General features: G+C 33.3%; 3 protein-coding genes across 4 annotated transcripts; 2 read left to right on the forward strand and 1 right to left on the reverse strand.

Moving 5' to 3' along the window:
• The first annotated feature begins 972 nt into the window (after positions 1-972).
• LOC114739297 (uncharacterized) lies at positions 973-4,472 on the forward strand. 2 transcript variants are annotated; one of them, XM_028927349.1, is made up of 5 exons: positions 973-1,102; positions 2,543-2,630; positions 2,908-3,355; positions 3,430-3,655; positions 3,832-4,472. In XM_028927349.1, the coding sequence occupies exons 3-5, from the start codon at positions 2,915-2,917 to the stop codon at positions 4,365-4,367; spliced, it is 1,203 nt and encodes a 400-aa protein (XP_028783182.1). In that variant the 5' UTR covers positions 973-1,102; positions 2,543-2,630; positions 2,908-2,914; the 3' UTR covers positions 4,368-4,472. The 2 variants fall into 2 exon arrangements, with proteins under 2 accessions (XP_028783182.1, XP_028783181.1); XM_028927348.1 differs by lacking the exons at positions 973-1,102; positions 2,543-2,630 and having other exon boundaries at positions 2,807-3,355; positions 3,859-4,472.
• Positions 4,473-11,938: 7,466 nt separating this feature from the next.
• LOC114739298 (uncharacterized protein At3g17950-like) lies at positions 11,939-12,804 on the forward strand. The gene is made up of 2 exons (XM_028927350.1): positions 11,939-12,161; positions 12,244-12,804. Exons 1-2 carry the CDS (start codon positions 12,078-12,080, stop codon positions 12,751-12,753), a joined length of 594 nt encoding a protein of 197 aa, XP_028783183.1. The 5' UTR covers positions 11,939-12,077; the 3' UTR covers positions 12,754-12,804.
• Positions 12,805-14,806: 2,002 nt separating this feature from the next.
• On the reverse strand, positions 14,807-15,646 carry LOC114739300 (uncharacterized). Its single transcript, XM_028927352.1, has one exon. It carries the CDS (start codon positions 15,559-15,561, stop codon positions 15,061-15,063), a length of 501 nt encoding a protein of 166 aa, XP_028783185.1. The 5' UTR covers positions 15,562-15,646; the 3' UTR covers positions 14,807-15,060.
• Positions 15,647-16,693: the final 1,047 nt, after the last annotated feature.

The following is a 16,693-nucleotide window of genomic DNA, read 5'->3' on the forward strand; positions in this document are numbered from 1 at the left end:
TACAGCTGATATAAAGTATTTTTCAACCATAGCAAAAACAAACAAACAAACAAACAAAAAAAGGGAAAGAAAGAAAACCAGAAAGATTGCTATCAGGAAGTTTAATTGAAAACACCCAACCATGATGAACGAGCATATGGGCAATGAATGATCAAATGCTCCAAGGATTCATCTTGCTGACAGCCAAAAAGACACTGCCCAGAGACGTTAAGACAATGGTTGATAAGAATGTCTCGTGTGGGAAGAGCTTGATGAAATAGCTTCCATATTAAGAGCAATTGCTTGCAGGGCAGAGATATGGACAGCAAAAATTTCCAAAAAGGATCCAAGGTTCTGGTGGAGGAAGAGAAGTTAAGAAAGCATGCCTTGAATCCATCTTTAACCTCATATGAACCAGAGGCATTACCTTCCCAGCATAAATGTTTCGGGATATTAGTAAGGGATATAGGGACTTTTAGGATAGATTCAACCGCAGCAGAGGAATAAAATTCATGAATTAAAGAAGCATTCCACTGCAGGGGGCTCCAGTTAGAAGGAACATACACTAATAGGTCAGCAACATATTGAAGATTAATTTGCGTTGCAGAAATCTTCCTGCATGGGCCACCATAAGGGGTAGCTGAGTGGGATTGAGGAGCCACCACCAACTCTCCATTTCAGGCTATTAAAGAGCGAGAGTTACAGACGAGGCTCGTTGTGGGTGAGACGCCGACCAGAAGAGCGACCACCGACTCAGGATGAGGCAAGAGTGAAGCACGAGAGACATGCAGCACCATTGCAGCGGCACCTGGGAATACTCCCTCTTTTTTTTCCGTCCAAGCCCGGGAATACTTAATTTGTTAGCATATACTTCTGTTTTTTCCGAAAACGGAGAATGTTGAAAAGATGAAAAGACCAAACTATCCCTGCCTGGTGTACCCAACCTCGTATCAGATACAGAAAAGGAGAATCCACTTGGAAGGCTCGTCTCCTTACGACGGAGACCCTTCGACAGAGGCACTGCGACACCAGGAGCCATTCCGCGCAAGTGAGCCGTTCCGACGAAGAAGGTGTCGCGTTGCACGAAGGTTTTAGCTAGGGTTCGAAAATTTTGCAAAGTTAGGTATGACTGTGATCGATTCTGCTTGCAGATTAATGAGTTACTCATTGCTATTGTTAATAAGTAGAATTAGTTATTAGTCTGAACTGAATGTGTTTCACGGAATCATCTCAATGCTTGCAACTATCGTGCGTGTAACAAAACCGCATTTGGCTGCTGCGATTTGAAACAATATATGTGCTTAATCCTCATCACCATACTAGAAGCTAGTTTGCTTCTTCTTTTTATGTAAATCCATACGTTGTGGAGAGGAAACCATGTGATTTAGCAGCAACACAAACATAAAGTTACAGATTTTTGTTTACTTCTCTTGTGAGTATTACTGATTAGAACAAAAGGAACAGGACAATGTTTTATCTTTTACAAAATTGCAATTGTAAAATCTCTTCATAAGAGAAAAGTATTTTATGACTTGGGAAAACTATGATACCCCATTACACTGTAATGTAATCTCTCTTCCGATACCATCAAGTTAACTAGTTGGATTTTAGGAACACCTTTGACAGAATTTGTAGTTTTCCCCCTTTTTTGTTCTTGAAGTGACATTTTCAGAACTAATTAACATAATAATATGATATCTCCTAAATCATGGAAAACTTGATCCTCGAACTGACAAATCCTAGTGTTCCAATCTCTATGAAACAACTTGAAGCTTGAACCATTGATACTACTACACTAATTAATCCATCGACCTCCAAATATGTCCTTCAACTTGTGCACTTGTTTTCATTTGATCCTGTTTGTGGGCTTCAAAATGATATATTAGACTCATGTTCTATTGTATGTATATGATGAAAAGAAAAGTGAGAAGAATGATGGTGAAAGGAACTTTGCCTGTCAGGTTGTCCCTAGTGACTAAGTGAGGATCATATATTAATTAGGAAGGTAATGATAATGACATGAAATAAGAATAGTGTAGGTTATAATCAGAAAGACTTTTTATGTTCTATTGTAACGTTATCACCTTAATTATGCCTAAAGTTTGGTTGATTTAGTGTGCTTATCATGTTGGAATCTCCAATATCTTAAATTTCATCTTGTAGCTATTTTATCTATATGTTACTTAATGGAAACTTGATTTCATTGGAGTTTAAGCTGTTTTAAGTTTCCTGCGTTGTCTTTTAACTGTGATGCTTAAATTTTGGTTACAACTCGTTTAGTAATCTTTTTGCATGTGGTTTCTAAAAGATACATTGTTTAGAATGTAAAATATTTTCACCTTTTATTTTTTTTTTTTGGTGGAAAATCTTTTAACCTTTTATACTAGCTTCTACATTCCTTTCGGGAAATTTATATCTCCATGCTTTGTCTTTCTTTTTGCTTTTTTTAGTTCTGATGGAAATAAAAACTTACGCTACATCTTAGTGTATGATTTGTGTATATCAGTGTTAAAAAATAAATGTTCATGCTGAGTAATCTAATTTTCAGTTTTTAATCTTTCGGGCACAAGAGTAGGGAGTTGCTAGTGGGTAAATGCAGTGAATCTCGTCTAATATAATACGGAACTTGTCAAGCATCAGCAAATTTGAATGTAAGATATTTTTGTTATAATCGATCAAAGCTTTAAATGGTCATGAATTTACATAAATACGCCTTTGATTAACTTGGATATAGAGTCTCAATTTAAAAGAGTTATTCTGACGATAGACAAACTTTGTCTTGTATACATAATGTACAATTTTTTAATGTGATCCGGTTGTGTCATTGTTCTTTTTTATTATTTTTATTTCACACAGAGAAGGAGCTGTTGTTTCCATATTTCTTTGCACTGATATGTCATGTATGTTGATTATTGATGCCTGTCTCAGTAACTTGATGGAGAGTTCTGAAGAAGAAAAAGATGCTGTTTCTGGGGCTCATGCTATACCCTTGGAATTGAGCCGTTTAGCATCTAATGGTGCAAAATTTGTAGATGAAGTACTTAATGGTCATAATCAACGCTGTATGGAAAACTTTCGCATGGATAAGCATGTTTTTTACAAGTTGTGTGATATTTTGCAAGCCAAGGGCTTACTGCGTCACACAAATCGAATCAAAATTGAGGAGCAACTGGCCATATTTATGTTTATAGTTGGTCATAATCTGAGGACTCGGGCTGTTCAAGAGCTATTCCGTTATTCTGGAGAAACCATCAGTCGTCACTTCAACAATGTTTTGAATGCAATAATGTCAATTTCGCTCGATTTTTTTAAGCCTCCAGGCTCTGAGGTTCCTTCAGAAATTGTTGAAGATCCTAGGTTCTACCCATATTTTAAGGTATGATTTCTTTTACTGAATTGACCTTGCTTCGTGATGATCCAATATCACTTTTTGAATATTTTTTAAAATAGGATTGTGTGGGAGCAGTTGATGGTATACACATGCCGGTGATGGTTGGTGTAGATGAGCATGGACCTTTCCGCAATAAGAATGGTTTACTTTCACAACATGTTCTGGCAGCTTGCTCGTTTGACCTCAAGTTCCATTATGTTTTGGCTGGCTGGGAAGGATCTGCTTCTGATTTGCAAGTTTTTAATTCAACAATCACAAGGCGGAATAGGTTACAGGTCCCTGAAGGTAAAATTGTCTTTAAAATGTTGACATGATTTAGGTAGTGATGCTGGCTATAATGACATAATGGAATCTTATCTCTTGCCAATTTGAATAGTCAACTGTTATACTCGTATTCTGGGTAGAAGAGGTTTTGTTCATGTGATTTCTTTATGGCTAATGGTTTTTACTTCGCATGCTAGAAATAAGTGAAGGTTATCATGATACAGGCAAATTCTACCTTGTAGACGACAAGTATCCAAACGTGCCAGGCTTTGTTGCTCCTTACTCAGATATTCCCTACCACTCTAGGGAGTTTCCCAGCGGTTATCACCCACAGGATGAAAGAGAATTGTTCAATCTAAGACACTCATTGTTACGAAATGCTACTGATCGAGCTTTCGAGGTATTAAAGGCACGATTTCCTATATTGATGGCGGTTCCTCCCTACCCATTGCAAACGCAAGTAAAGCTGGTAGTGGCAGCATGCGCGTTACACAATTATATCCGCATGGAGAAACCAGATGATTGGCTTTTCAAAATGTATGAACAGAATGTTTCACTTCAAATGGAAGAATCACTACCCCCAATAGAGGTTGAACAACCAAAGTCAGATATTGATATGCAGTCTCTGGAAGACACTTTTGATGCAGAGCAACTTGAACTTGCTGCGCAGTTAAGGGACTCTATTGCAGCTGAAATGTGGAATAATTTTATCCATTCCATGTCTCCTAGTTAATGTCTTTTGCATCATTTTGTTAGGCTAGGTTTGAAATTTACTTAGGGTGCACAGGAGATGAAAGGATTTTGATTTTGAGAGTCATATTGACATTGGCATCATTTTGGTCATACGATAGGTGTGCTGGGAAATTGCATTTACTTTATAGCTTCACCGATTGCTTTCAGAAGATGGATTATGGTCATCAATTCAGGGGCAAAGTATCAATTTTTCCGGTGCTTGCTTGTGTATGATCACTGGAAGAATGAAAAATCTGTGTATTACTACTTTGTTGATCAAAAGACATGGGATTCAGTTTGGCTGATTGAGTCCTAAATCTGAACCGTACAAATTAAAATTGGACATCCAGATTTAATGTAGTTTAGTTTAAATATTTTAATACTTCCAAAGATATAATGGAGTTCCCTTTTTCCAAATTGGAAATCTCTTGAAATTCGCCCTTTAATTTAAGCTTTTACTTACTATTTTCCTCAGCACTCTTTGTGGAGAGTCATAGGGTTAAGGAAGAATATCAAATTAACAATAGGGCATTTTAATGTTAATTTTTAATACTTAGATCATCATCCAATATGATTACATTTTTAGGATGTTAATAATTGTAGGGTAAAAAGTAATTTTCACAACCGTAGGAAAACCTTCTCCAATGATTCTACATTAAATCACATAAAAATTTTAAGAATCGAATCAATTACTAAAAAAGTTTAACAATCACGTCAATTATAATAAATTAAGAGTAACTCCCTATAATAGATAACTAAATGATTTTATTTAGGCAAAATTATGCTATAGGACCAAAATCACAAGTTTTTCTAGGACATTGCAAATTTCTGAAATTATTCTGAAAGAGGTCGTTCTCTGCAAAACAAAAAAAGTGATGGTTGGATTGCCTTTTTTTTTTTTTAATGCAAAGGAAACGAAGCAAGTCTCTGAATAGTAAATTAATATAATATGTATTTAAATTTGTAAATTCTTCGGCAAAAACGATTTATAGAATTTAACACTTGAAGGACGCAAATTTATAATCCTTGTACGAAAATTTACCACTAGTCAGATATCATAAATTTAGCAGTAACAGTTAGGACAATTTAACAATCACAATTTATTTATTTACTTTTGCAGAGTACCAGGACCTTACCACTTCAGAGTAATTTTAGAAATTTACAGTCCCTTGACATAAATAACTTCTAGTTAGAATAAATTTTCCTTTTGTTTGTGCATTTAAATTATGAAACCGCGTGAAGCACAGGAGTTGGGACCTACAGCCACAGTAAAATTATTGAAACCATGATTATAAGCGAGTGCATAAACATATCCCCCAAAAAAGTAATTATATATAAAACGATGACTTGATTTCTATACAGGAGCTCTTGAAGAATTTCCTGGATTCATAAAACATCATTATTGATCACCCAAAAAAATGATTAAAAGTCAATTTACTCACAATGTAAAATGAGTGCATTAAAATGTGGGCACATCACATCAGAAAAATTTGAGTAAAACTCAAATTACCCAAATAATTTAGAACAATAAAAACAGAAATCCAATAACACAATAAAAAAAATTAACAGACAGTCAGAAGGGTGAAAGGTCCACATGAACGAAGCTTTCTACAAACTCGTGCCTTCTTTAAGCAATTCACAGAAAAAAAAGGTGTGAATATAAAACAAGAAATCCAGACAAGTCCTTGTTGTGCTCGGAGAATTACAATGAGATTTGAAAAAAGAAATAATTATTAAAAAGTTTCAATAACCATTTAAATAGTTTGTAATAACAAGTTTTAGAATAAAAAATTATATTTTTTGTGATTTATTTTATAATTTTTTTTGAGATTTTATTACAATTTTTCCTATTATTTTTCTTGTGTCAGCAGGGAAGGTGACATGTTTTAGCAATGCTAGGCATTTACGCAATTGATTTAATATCCACAGACCAAAGCCTGAAACTGCAGCGCTCCAATTCAGTACTCAGTACTAACGTATGGTCAAGCGAAGACGCCTCAATTCCTCATTGAAGCAATCTCTTTCTGCAAGATAGCATCAACCGATGTACTAAAATTCTTGATGATTGTATTCCCAAAAACCCAAAAAAAAAAAAAAAAGAAATCTTGATGATAGCCAAATAGCCAATACCATGAAACCTCTCTTAAGTTGCCCTTTTATTTTTAAAAAAATTGTAACTCAAATGTCATTTGGGTGTGGCTGAACTAGAATCATAATTAAAATAATATAATCTCATTAAAATACATAAAAATATTTATATGTAATCCTACAAAGAATAATATTCAAGTAAAAAGATATTAATTTACAAGTAAATAAAATATTCATATGTAAACTATATAAAATTTAATAAAATAGTTTTTGAAGTATAAATATGATAAATTATTCTTTAAAAAAAGTCAAAATAATATCGTTTCGAGATCAATAAATTAAAAAATATAAAACTGTTTCCTGCAAAAATATTTTACAGTTACATTCCCCATTTTTTGTATGGGTGCTTGAGATGTTTTAAAAGTATTTTAAAAAAGAAATTTTAAATAAATTTGGATAAAACTCTATTTCAAATTTCGTAAAATTATTTTTAAAATTAAAATTTGATTTTCATCCAAATATATATATATATTATTTTTTTATCTGGCTCACGTATAGCACTTGGCAGCTCTCAGGTCAGCCATCTCACACACGCAATTGGTGTTCTTTCCTTGGGACCATCAGGCGGCATGTTCTGATACACTTGGCGAAGGAATCAACTTCAAGAACAAAACAAGGTGCTTTTTTTTTTTTTTTTCTCTTAAGAAAAACTACTTTTAGGGGTGTTTGGATGAAACCATATCATGGTTTCAGAAATGATTTTACAGTTTACGAGATAAAATGTGAAAGAATTTATCTCGATTTGCAAAAAAGTATTTTTGAGAAGCACTTTTCAAGGTATCCAAACACCCCCTTAGAAGTAGATACCACTCTATTACTTATTATAGGTCACTTGTATCTCCAAAATTTGTTTCAAAATAGGGAAAACTATATTGGAGGTACCTATACTTTCTCTCAATTTTTAATTGGTACCTATGTGTTTTTTTCCCTTTAATTAAACATTTAATTTTATCTTTTTAGCAACATTAGCTCTTATAACTTTATTTTATTGATATTTTTAGTCTTTACATAAGGATTAATGATATTAATAGAGCAAAATTAAAGATTTAATTAAGAACAAAAAAACACATAGGTACCAAATTGAAAATTGAGAGAAAGTATAGGTACCTCTAATATGGTTTTCCCTTCAAAATATAAATCATTTGTAGTATAATTAATGATCTTTTTCTAATTTTACCCCTATTAATTTAATAAAAAATTAATTAATCTCTCCATCTCTCTCTCAGCTTTTCATTTCCTATGCAATCCATCCCCTCCCATTCTCTCTCTCTCTCAACTTTTACTAAAGATAAATATGAAAAAAAAAACTAGTTAATTTAATATATTTCTTGATTTGCGGGTTTAGAATACAAGTAACTTATAATAAGAATAGAGTGGTAGATCATTTCAATTACTTATCATGACTATTAAATGGAATTTGACAACAGATAGATTTAATCATTTTTTAAAAAATATACATTAATTTGGACCAATAAAAATTAATTTGAACGTTTCAAAATTGTAGTGAAGCATGATAGAGGGGGGAAAAACCAAGCATCTAATTTTAAGCTAATTACTTCACTTGGAGGTTGAATACTTTTAGCCTCTGGGTTTTCTGTTGTCTTTAAACTTTTTAGGGCAAGAGACTCATTTATTATTCCAGCTTTTGATTAATTTGTATGCATTAAATCCTGAATTGTTAAAAAAAAAAAAATCTTCCCGCCCGGCCCCTTTCATCCATAGTTCTCAAACTCATCAAGTTTACTTAAAAAGATACACACAGACACACACATATATAAAGTCCTTTTTTGTTTAATTTTGAGCTATGAACTTCAAAACATTCTCAAAGTTGGCTTTTTTCCTCTAAGAACAGTACCATCATCTCTAGTGATTTAATTGAGGAAATAGTGAACTTTGAACTTTCTATTGGACATGAATGACTGCTCTTCGTGGTTGAAACTTTTTCACATGAATTTGCATAGCCACCATGAACTGTAAAGTTAGAGAGAGCCCACAAGTCCCACAAGCGTACCTAAAAGCAAGCATGACCAATTAAGTGCACTGTTAGTTTCTTTACTTTAGATGTAATTTGCACCTTTTAGGTTGATAACACAGTATCCAATTCACAGAATTCCAAGACTTCTCAATTAGGTGAACATTAAGGTACAATGTTGTTGCCTGACAAGATTCCTTATGTTCCAAGTGAAAAAATAGCATGATTCAGGGACACTAAGCTTCCTTTTTATTAAAATTGTAGCCATGTGAGTTCTTAGCAATAAATCAATTCCCATTCTTTATTTGAATTCCCAAGAAAGTATGAGATATTTAAATAACGGGGGAAATATCAGTAGAGATTGGATCAAGAGAAAAAGATTTGGTGTTTCTTAAATAAGATTATAAATTTTGAATAATTGTTGCAGTTGAATCAAATAATGTTTTAATTCGGTCTAATAATACGAAATATTCACTCCACTGTATATACTATCTCCGATCTTTAATATAAGACCTTGTTTGACTTTTATTTTGATCCTAAATATAAGACCCCAATTTACTTTGTCTTTCATATTTATGTATTTTTTTTCAAGATAATCCTTCTAACAATGATAGTTCTAACCAATATACTTGATTAGTAAAGATATTTTAGGAAAGATAACATATATTTATTACAAATAACTAACTTAACTTCTTTCTCTAGTCTCATCAAATTAGTCAACTAGCTCTTATAATTAAGACCGGAGGTAATATAAGACACAAATAAGCGAATTATACAGATTAAAAATTAATTAAATTTGATTAAAGACAATAAATATGTTGCACATATATTTTACTTTTTTAAAAAATATTATTATTTATAGAAAGAGAAGAAGAAGAAAAATGAGTAAGTATAAAAAAAAAGTAGGTAATAGCAATACAATATGTAATGGAACTATCAAAGGGTGCCAATATTTAAAAAGAAAAAATCGGTTAAAACTTCAGACATTCTTTAAGTATATCTTATATATAAGATCATGCATGCTCCAAAAACTATCTTATAAAAAGAACATGTTAAAATAAATAGATAGCTGCTTTTGAAAAATAACCCCAAAAAAAAAAGGGTTGAGTAGTTGTGTAAGAAATTATTTTTACTAATTTAACAATAAAATTGATTTTAAAATCCTTAAGTCATCCAAATGATTGCCTCACGTATTCCAACCTTTCCCCACTTTCCATCTCGCATTTTGCCCCATCTACCCATACTATAATTGTATTTGGTTACGACATTACATCATGTGGGATAGCTCATCTGCTCTCAATCAATCTTTGCCTTTAATTAAAATTTTGAGGGCATTCATTCTTCATTGCTTCATTCTCACTGGACCCATAATTGACATATCATTATAGCAGCATTTTATTCACCAAGCATGTCATGATACCTATAATTTTTTTGATCGACAGTCATAATGCCTATAATTAAAAAGAAGAAATTTTTGTAAAATTAGATATCATTATCTTAATTATTGTTGTAATAAATTAAAATGGAAAAATTGAAAAAACAAAAAGGGACTGTATGTATGAGCTTTAACAATAATCGAATTGCAAACAACAACATAATTTTAGCAAAATACTTGGTTTGCTGTTCTCAATTTTCATGGCTTTTTTTTCCCTTCAATTTTTTCAATTAAAATTGTTTATTTGTTAAATTTCATGTCTATATAAATTTGACAGCATTTTACATTTGCTGTTGAGGGTCTAAAGCACCCCTCCTTATTCATCTGAGCATGGAATTAGCTCTAGAGCGTGGACAGAGTTAATAATCTATCTAATTAAAAGGCTTGATTGTTGATAGAATATAATGATATCGTATAATCCATATAGCTGATCCCATCTAATGAGAGAATGATTGGTGGTGTTGTTATTTGTTAAATTGTTAATAACTTGACATCACTCCCTTTTTTTTGTTTTTTCGGTTTTAAATTAGGGCATTTAGGTAGTTCTACTATAAAATTCAATTGTGAACTAGTTCGTAAAAACTTTACATGATCAGGCATTTTGGGATATTGAATTGATATTTTAAAATTTTAAGGGTATCTTTGATCTTTTTCTTATTTTTTTAAAAACAATATCTTTAAAAAATTGGCCAAGGGATGCCCATAATAAAATAGCAAGTCTCATGACTCGATAGGACGAGCCTGAAAAAGATCATGTGGAAATAAAGGCTATATTATCCTAACCCAATCATGCTTATCTTTTAAGATTGGAAGGTTAACTCTTAAGATTTATCCTCTTTTAACTGTCTTAATTCACACGCAATTTCCTTCATTTTTCCAATTATATGGACTTATCGTCCTTACACCCATACAGAAAACTACGTTTTAATCTTTTGGTAATTATTTTATTTATTTGGCAACTTAATAATCCAATTAAATCAAACTAATCCCCTCCAGAGCATTACAAGTTACAGACGGCCTGTAAGCAATGCTTATGTTATTCAAAGTCTAAAATGATAACAGCCCAGAAAAATGAGGTTCAACCGTATCTAGAGATTTTAAGTACCCCTCTAATCTTTTTAAAGGCTCACAAAAATTGGTTTAAATATAAATTTTTATAATAAAAACAATATTCTAGCTATTAATAAATAGTACTAAATAACAATAATTTATAATAAAAATAATAAATTTAAAATATACTATCTAAACATTACATTTACTATTTTTGCAACAACAGAATCTGATATAATCAAGATGCGGACCTTTTAATACAATTCATTGGAATTTGAAAAGAATTAGGAATGATAGAGATCTCTAAATTAAGGTAAAGTAATCTAAGGCTATGATATTATATACTCAACAAGATGCTTAACCATGATGGCTCTCTTACATCATTTTTTTTTTTGACACCTCTTACATCAAAATCCAACTTTAGTGATTCCTTACTTAATTTGGGAGAGCCTTTTTAAATTTTCATCCCATTTCATTAACGGAGTAAATTTCAAACAAAGCCTAACACCTGTTAAAAGTAAATTATTTTTCTGAAGTATTATCAATAACATACATTATTTTACAGAAATATTTACTTGGATTCTTAATCTAAAAGTTATCTAAATAATTTATTTTGATTCTAAATATAAAATCTTAATTCTAGACTTATAAATTTTTTAAAGGTATCTCTAACTTTTTGGATCAGACTCTATTGATTATATATATTATTATTATATTAAGAGGTTTCAAATGCAAAAGATTAAAAATGATGTTTATAAGAATTTTAATTTTTAATCATTACAAATTAATTACCTAATTCTTATAATTAGGAGTGAGGTGTGTATGAAATATTTTTAGGGAAAAAAAGGTAAACTGTAGCTTTACACATTTTCTTTTTATTTTTTTTTGGAAAAAAAATCTGCACATGTTATTTTTTGACATCATTTTACCCAGCTGGTTAGCATGAATTCAAACACAATCATCTCTCGTTCTCTCTGTTCCTTACTTCCTCCTCTCTTGCAGGCCATAATAAAGTTTGCCTCAATCACAAAACTCACAGTCCCTACTTCTTTCTTCTTCAAAAACCTCACGAGCAATCCTGTTTGATCTCTCAACCATACGCAAAAATGCTAGATCCAGCTACTGAATTGATGCCTGCACCATCTTCACCGACCATCTCGTCCGTTTCCTCCTCCGATCTTGACACTGAGGTAAGTCGATCTCACTTTCCTGATTTCCCCACTTTGTCCTTCTCTTGAATTTATGATTTGATCTTCTTTTCGCTGTGTACAGTCCACGGGGTCATTTTTCCATGATAGAAGCACTACTTTGGGTACTTTGATGGGAGTGAGCTTCCCGGCCATCACATTCAGAGCCCCATCTCAGCACCGAGACCCGCATTCCGCCACCGCTGGATCCGCCGCACCGTTAGGCGGCTCCAGGAGAGGCATCAAGCCTAATAAGAAAAACATGAGAGCAAAGGCGGTGGACGCGGCGGCTGTCGTAGCAGAAAGGCGAAGGAGATGGTGGAGCCTGTGCAGGGACGGCGACGCGAGGCCGGCAGCTTCGCTCGGCGACTTTCTTGAGGTGGAACGGAGATTCGGAGACGGCGAGTTTTACGGTACGGCGGCCGAGCTCGAAGGAATGGTCATGGGTCAGCAGAGGAATAGTGGTCGAGTGTTATTCGCGAACGGTAGAGTTCTCCCACCGGCCACCGACGTCGACGACGGAGCTTCCACGGCAGGAAGTCTTTGCAATAGATTCCCGGTTTCACTCACCGGGATCTGTAGCGGCGGGGCATAATGGATAGGAAGGATAAAGCTCCGAGTTTTGAATTTTCAATCAATTAAAAAAACAAAAAAGAAAAAGAAAATGGTGACTGTTTTGGAGGTTGTTTGGATGATGGTGATTGATGACTAATTAGTAATCAAATTATTTTTCAGTGTGCATTTCATCTTGTGGTTTTGGTTTACAGGCAAAAAGCAAGGTGATGCCTTTTGGGCTCTTTTACTTTCTTCTTTTCCTTTTTGATTTGGGAGTGGTCCATATTATAATCAATCTACAAATGGGTGATTGACATTAATCATGTGTCCCTTTTGGCAAAATTCAAATCAATTACTGATGTAAAAATGGTTTTTAGGGCATCCCTTTGATTGTTGCATCAATCAAACCCACTTACAGGAAATGGAATTTTGTCCTGTGTGTTCATGGACAAATTTGTCTCCCCCACTGTATAACTTCAAACAAAAGATTGATGAATTTTCCAGGAAAAAGGGAATTGAAGGATTGGTTAGAACAGCATCTTTTCTTTCTTACTCAAAAGAACTGTAATTTCAATTTTTCAAATTTAGTAATAGACAGAGCAGTTGCTGTCAAAGTATGATATGTCATGAAGTTCCTTAATTATATATCTTTAGTTGATTTCCTTCATAGTTTTGTAGTTTTCATTGTCGAACTTTAAGCTATGCATTTCTTTTGTCGCTTCTCTTTATTTGAACATTCAAAAATAAGGTTATGTGGCTTTCTTCATGTGTCCTCATCTTCCTCTTGTGTGTTTTGTTTGATTACACAGAAAGAAACAAACAAGGTGGGGGACAACTTCCGAGTTGTACATTCATAGTCTTTCTTTTCTTTTCTTCTTTCTTGATCCAAAATTGGAGAACATTATGAATTGTAAAGTTTCCTATTCCCAGATCCACACAACACGTTAAAATTCCTTTTCTTCGGCAACTTGTGCTCCCCCTTTTGTAATGAAGTTATAAATTAACTATCATTTCAAGACAATAAATATTTAAGCATAGCAGTTCGTGACTCGGAAATTGACTATAATTTTGACATTACGTTCATATTAAGAAAGCCGATATAAATTAAGTACAGCAGAGTTGACGAGAAGCTGTAGAAAATTTTCAGTCAATTTTACAGTCTCGTTCCAAGTAGATTCTACAAGACTTCCACTTGCAATCTTTTAACTTAGAAAATGGCCAAAAAATAAATAAATATATCAACTTGATATTTAGTATTACCGATCTTTAATATAAGACTCTATTTGGCTTTTATTTTGACCCTAAATATAATACCTCAATCCACTTTATCTCTCATATTTATGCATTTTTTTCAAGGTAATCTTTCTAATAATTGTAGTTGTAGCCAATATAGCTGATTAGTAAGGATATTTTAGAAAAGACAACACATACTTATTACAAATAACTAATTTAACTTCTTTCCTTAATCCCTTCAAATTAGTCAACTGGGTCTTATAATTAGGACCGAAGGTAGTATTTATTTTTCCATCATTATTTATTTTACATCATTTGCGAAATTTGCTTTTGCTTACATCATCATCATCATAATTTAAAAAAAAAAAAATCTTCCTCCCATTGTTCTTCAAAGGAACTTGGACTTCTGGCTGTCCTGTTTCTGCTGTGTCTAAACCACTGCAAACAGTTGAGTTTATGAGTTCATTGTATTAGGTGCGATCCAAATTTTGCAAGACTTGTCTCTTCTAATACAATATCTTTTAAGTTATTAAATATAAGAGCTCCAGATTAGCAACCCTTAATGTCAAAGGATCCAAAATACTTAAGCTGACTGCTTTTTGAATCTGTACTGGTGTAATAGAATCTGATGAACTGGACCTCTAAATGGTTCCAAAGTGACTACTGCCCTCCATTCTTTAAAACCCTCTCGTGAAGCTTCTGGTATCGCATCTCAGTTCATAGCTTAAACTTCTAAATAAAATAAACTTTCGACAAGCTTCTACATGACCAAGCATCTTCTCGAAAGCGTTTGGATTCAAAACAATTGGCAACAGAAGGAGGGAAGCAGCTTTCTTTCTTGTTTTTACTTTTCGGTGTAGATACAGTAAGAATGGGAGTGTATGTAGAGAAGAAAATGCAACAAATATTGAGATCCAGAGGGATTTCCCAGAAATGTGCAGATCCAACGTTGCAACTTTCCTGAATGAAAAACTCCAAATCTATGGAGGTTGCAGAAAAAAAGTATTATATGTATACAAATCTAATATAAACTTACAATATATGTATCAAGAATATCTACTTCCAAGTTCAAGTAATACCAAAACCTAAAAACTTAATGTGCATTAAAACCCCCTCAGGGAATTTCATCAATGGTCTCCAAAGCAGGTCTCCAGGATCCCTGCTTTGAAAAGCTTCTTTTCTCAGCCTTCTCTCCCTCGCAAACCACCTTATAATCATCATCGTCATGACCTTCCAATCTCTCTGCTTCAGAAGGAAACATACAGACAGGAAAAATCTTGCCCAGATTGTTAAACCCTCCATGCTTGAGAGCCCTAGAAGCTTTATAATTCATAGAGCTTATCTCCTCATGTGTGAGAACAGAGTAAAGAAGCTCCATGGGAAGAAGAAAGTAGAACTTTTTCCTCTCAAGCTCTTCATCAGCCAGAAGCCCATGAATCCTATGGCCTACTTTGAGGAAACTAGAGTCACAGACAAACTGCCCAGGATTCTCAAGCATTAATTCTGCAGCCTTCACCGCTCTTGTGTAGGACTCTAGCCTCCCATCTAAGGATAAAACCTTGATTCCCCCATTTGATGTCATCAAGGAAGGTGTACAGGAAGCTGCATTGCCCATATTTCTCAGAAAGAGGCAAAATAGAAAGAGACTAAAGTGGGTTTGTGGTATTGGCCTGGTCAGAGAAAGCAAATGGTGGTGATGAAGCTTCTGTGAATGTGAGGTCCTATATATTCTGGCAAAGCAACCTGTCTGTCGAGAAAAGAAAGATAATTGTTGCTTGTCCTTTTTCTGGCTCATGGATAGTTGGGTAATCTGTTGGCGCATCTTCTTTTGTGTCTTTTTTTAAATTATTATATTAACGTTAATGTTTGTCGTACTCTTAGTGGCATATTTGAAGACCAAAATTTCCCTTCTGGCAGTGGCTTTGTTTTATGCAGCTATACACATTTTAAAAAAAAAAAAGGTCCTCAAGCTAGTTTGGTACAATGCACAATTGATTATTAACGTAACAAAAATAAAAGGATTGATAGATGTCTAGAACACTTGGTTCAATTGGATTGAGAGTCATCCAAATGAGAATTCATGAAACCAAGTATTTCAAATAATGGGATTGATTGAAATATTTATTTATAGATTACTACCTTCGGTTGTAGTTATAAGAGTTAATTGACTAATTTGAGGAGATTAACAAAAGAAGTTAAGTTAATTATTTGTAATAAATGTGTTATTTTTCCTAAAATATCCTTGCTACTCAAATTTATTAGTTAGAACTATCTTGTTGGAAGAACTATTTTAGAAAAAAAAATATAAATATGAGAGACAAAGTAGATTGAGGTTTTATATTTAGGATCAAAATAAAAATCAAACAAAATCTTATATTAAATATCGGAAATGGTATTTTATTAAGTTTTTGGTAGAGATTTTTTTAATATGAAAAGTGGAAGACTTTTATTTAAAAACATACTACCCATATGTCTTTGGTAACCACTGAAGCGTACAGCTTGTGCCCTTTATGCCCACTTAGAAGATCACATCCTATTTCCTATCTTAGGAGGTGAAAAAGGCCAACCTGTCAAACTTGGCCTAATTTAGGACTTGTTGAGATAAAATATTCAGAAAGCAGGGCCTTAGAGTGCAATTTGCCCCTTGAATTTCAAAATTAGTTAAATTGTGTGCAAGAGAGAGAGGGTAAGAAAGTTTCTTTATTGAAATTGTTAGTGGTGCACATGGAGAGGGATGGAAGGAAATA

The sequence above is a fragment of the Neltuma alba genome, unplaced genomic scaffold (assembly GCF_004799145.2).
Source record: "Neltuma alba isolate B1F8T4 unplaced genomic scaffold, ASM479914v2 tig00013870_pilon, whole genome shotgun sequence".
Classification (NCBI taxonomy): domain Eukaryota; kingdom Viridiplantae; phylum Streptophyta; class Magnoliopsida; order Fabales; family Fabaceae; genus Neltuma; species Neltuma alba.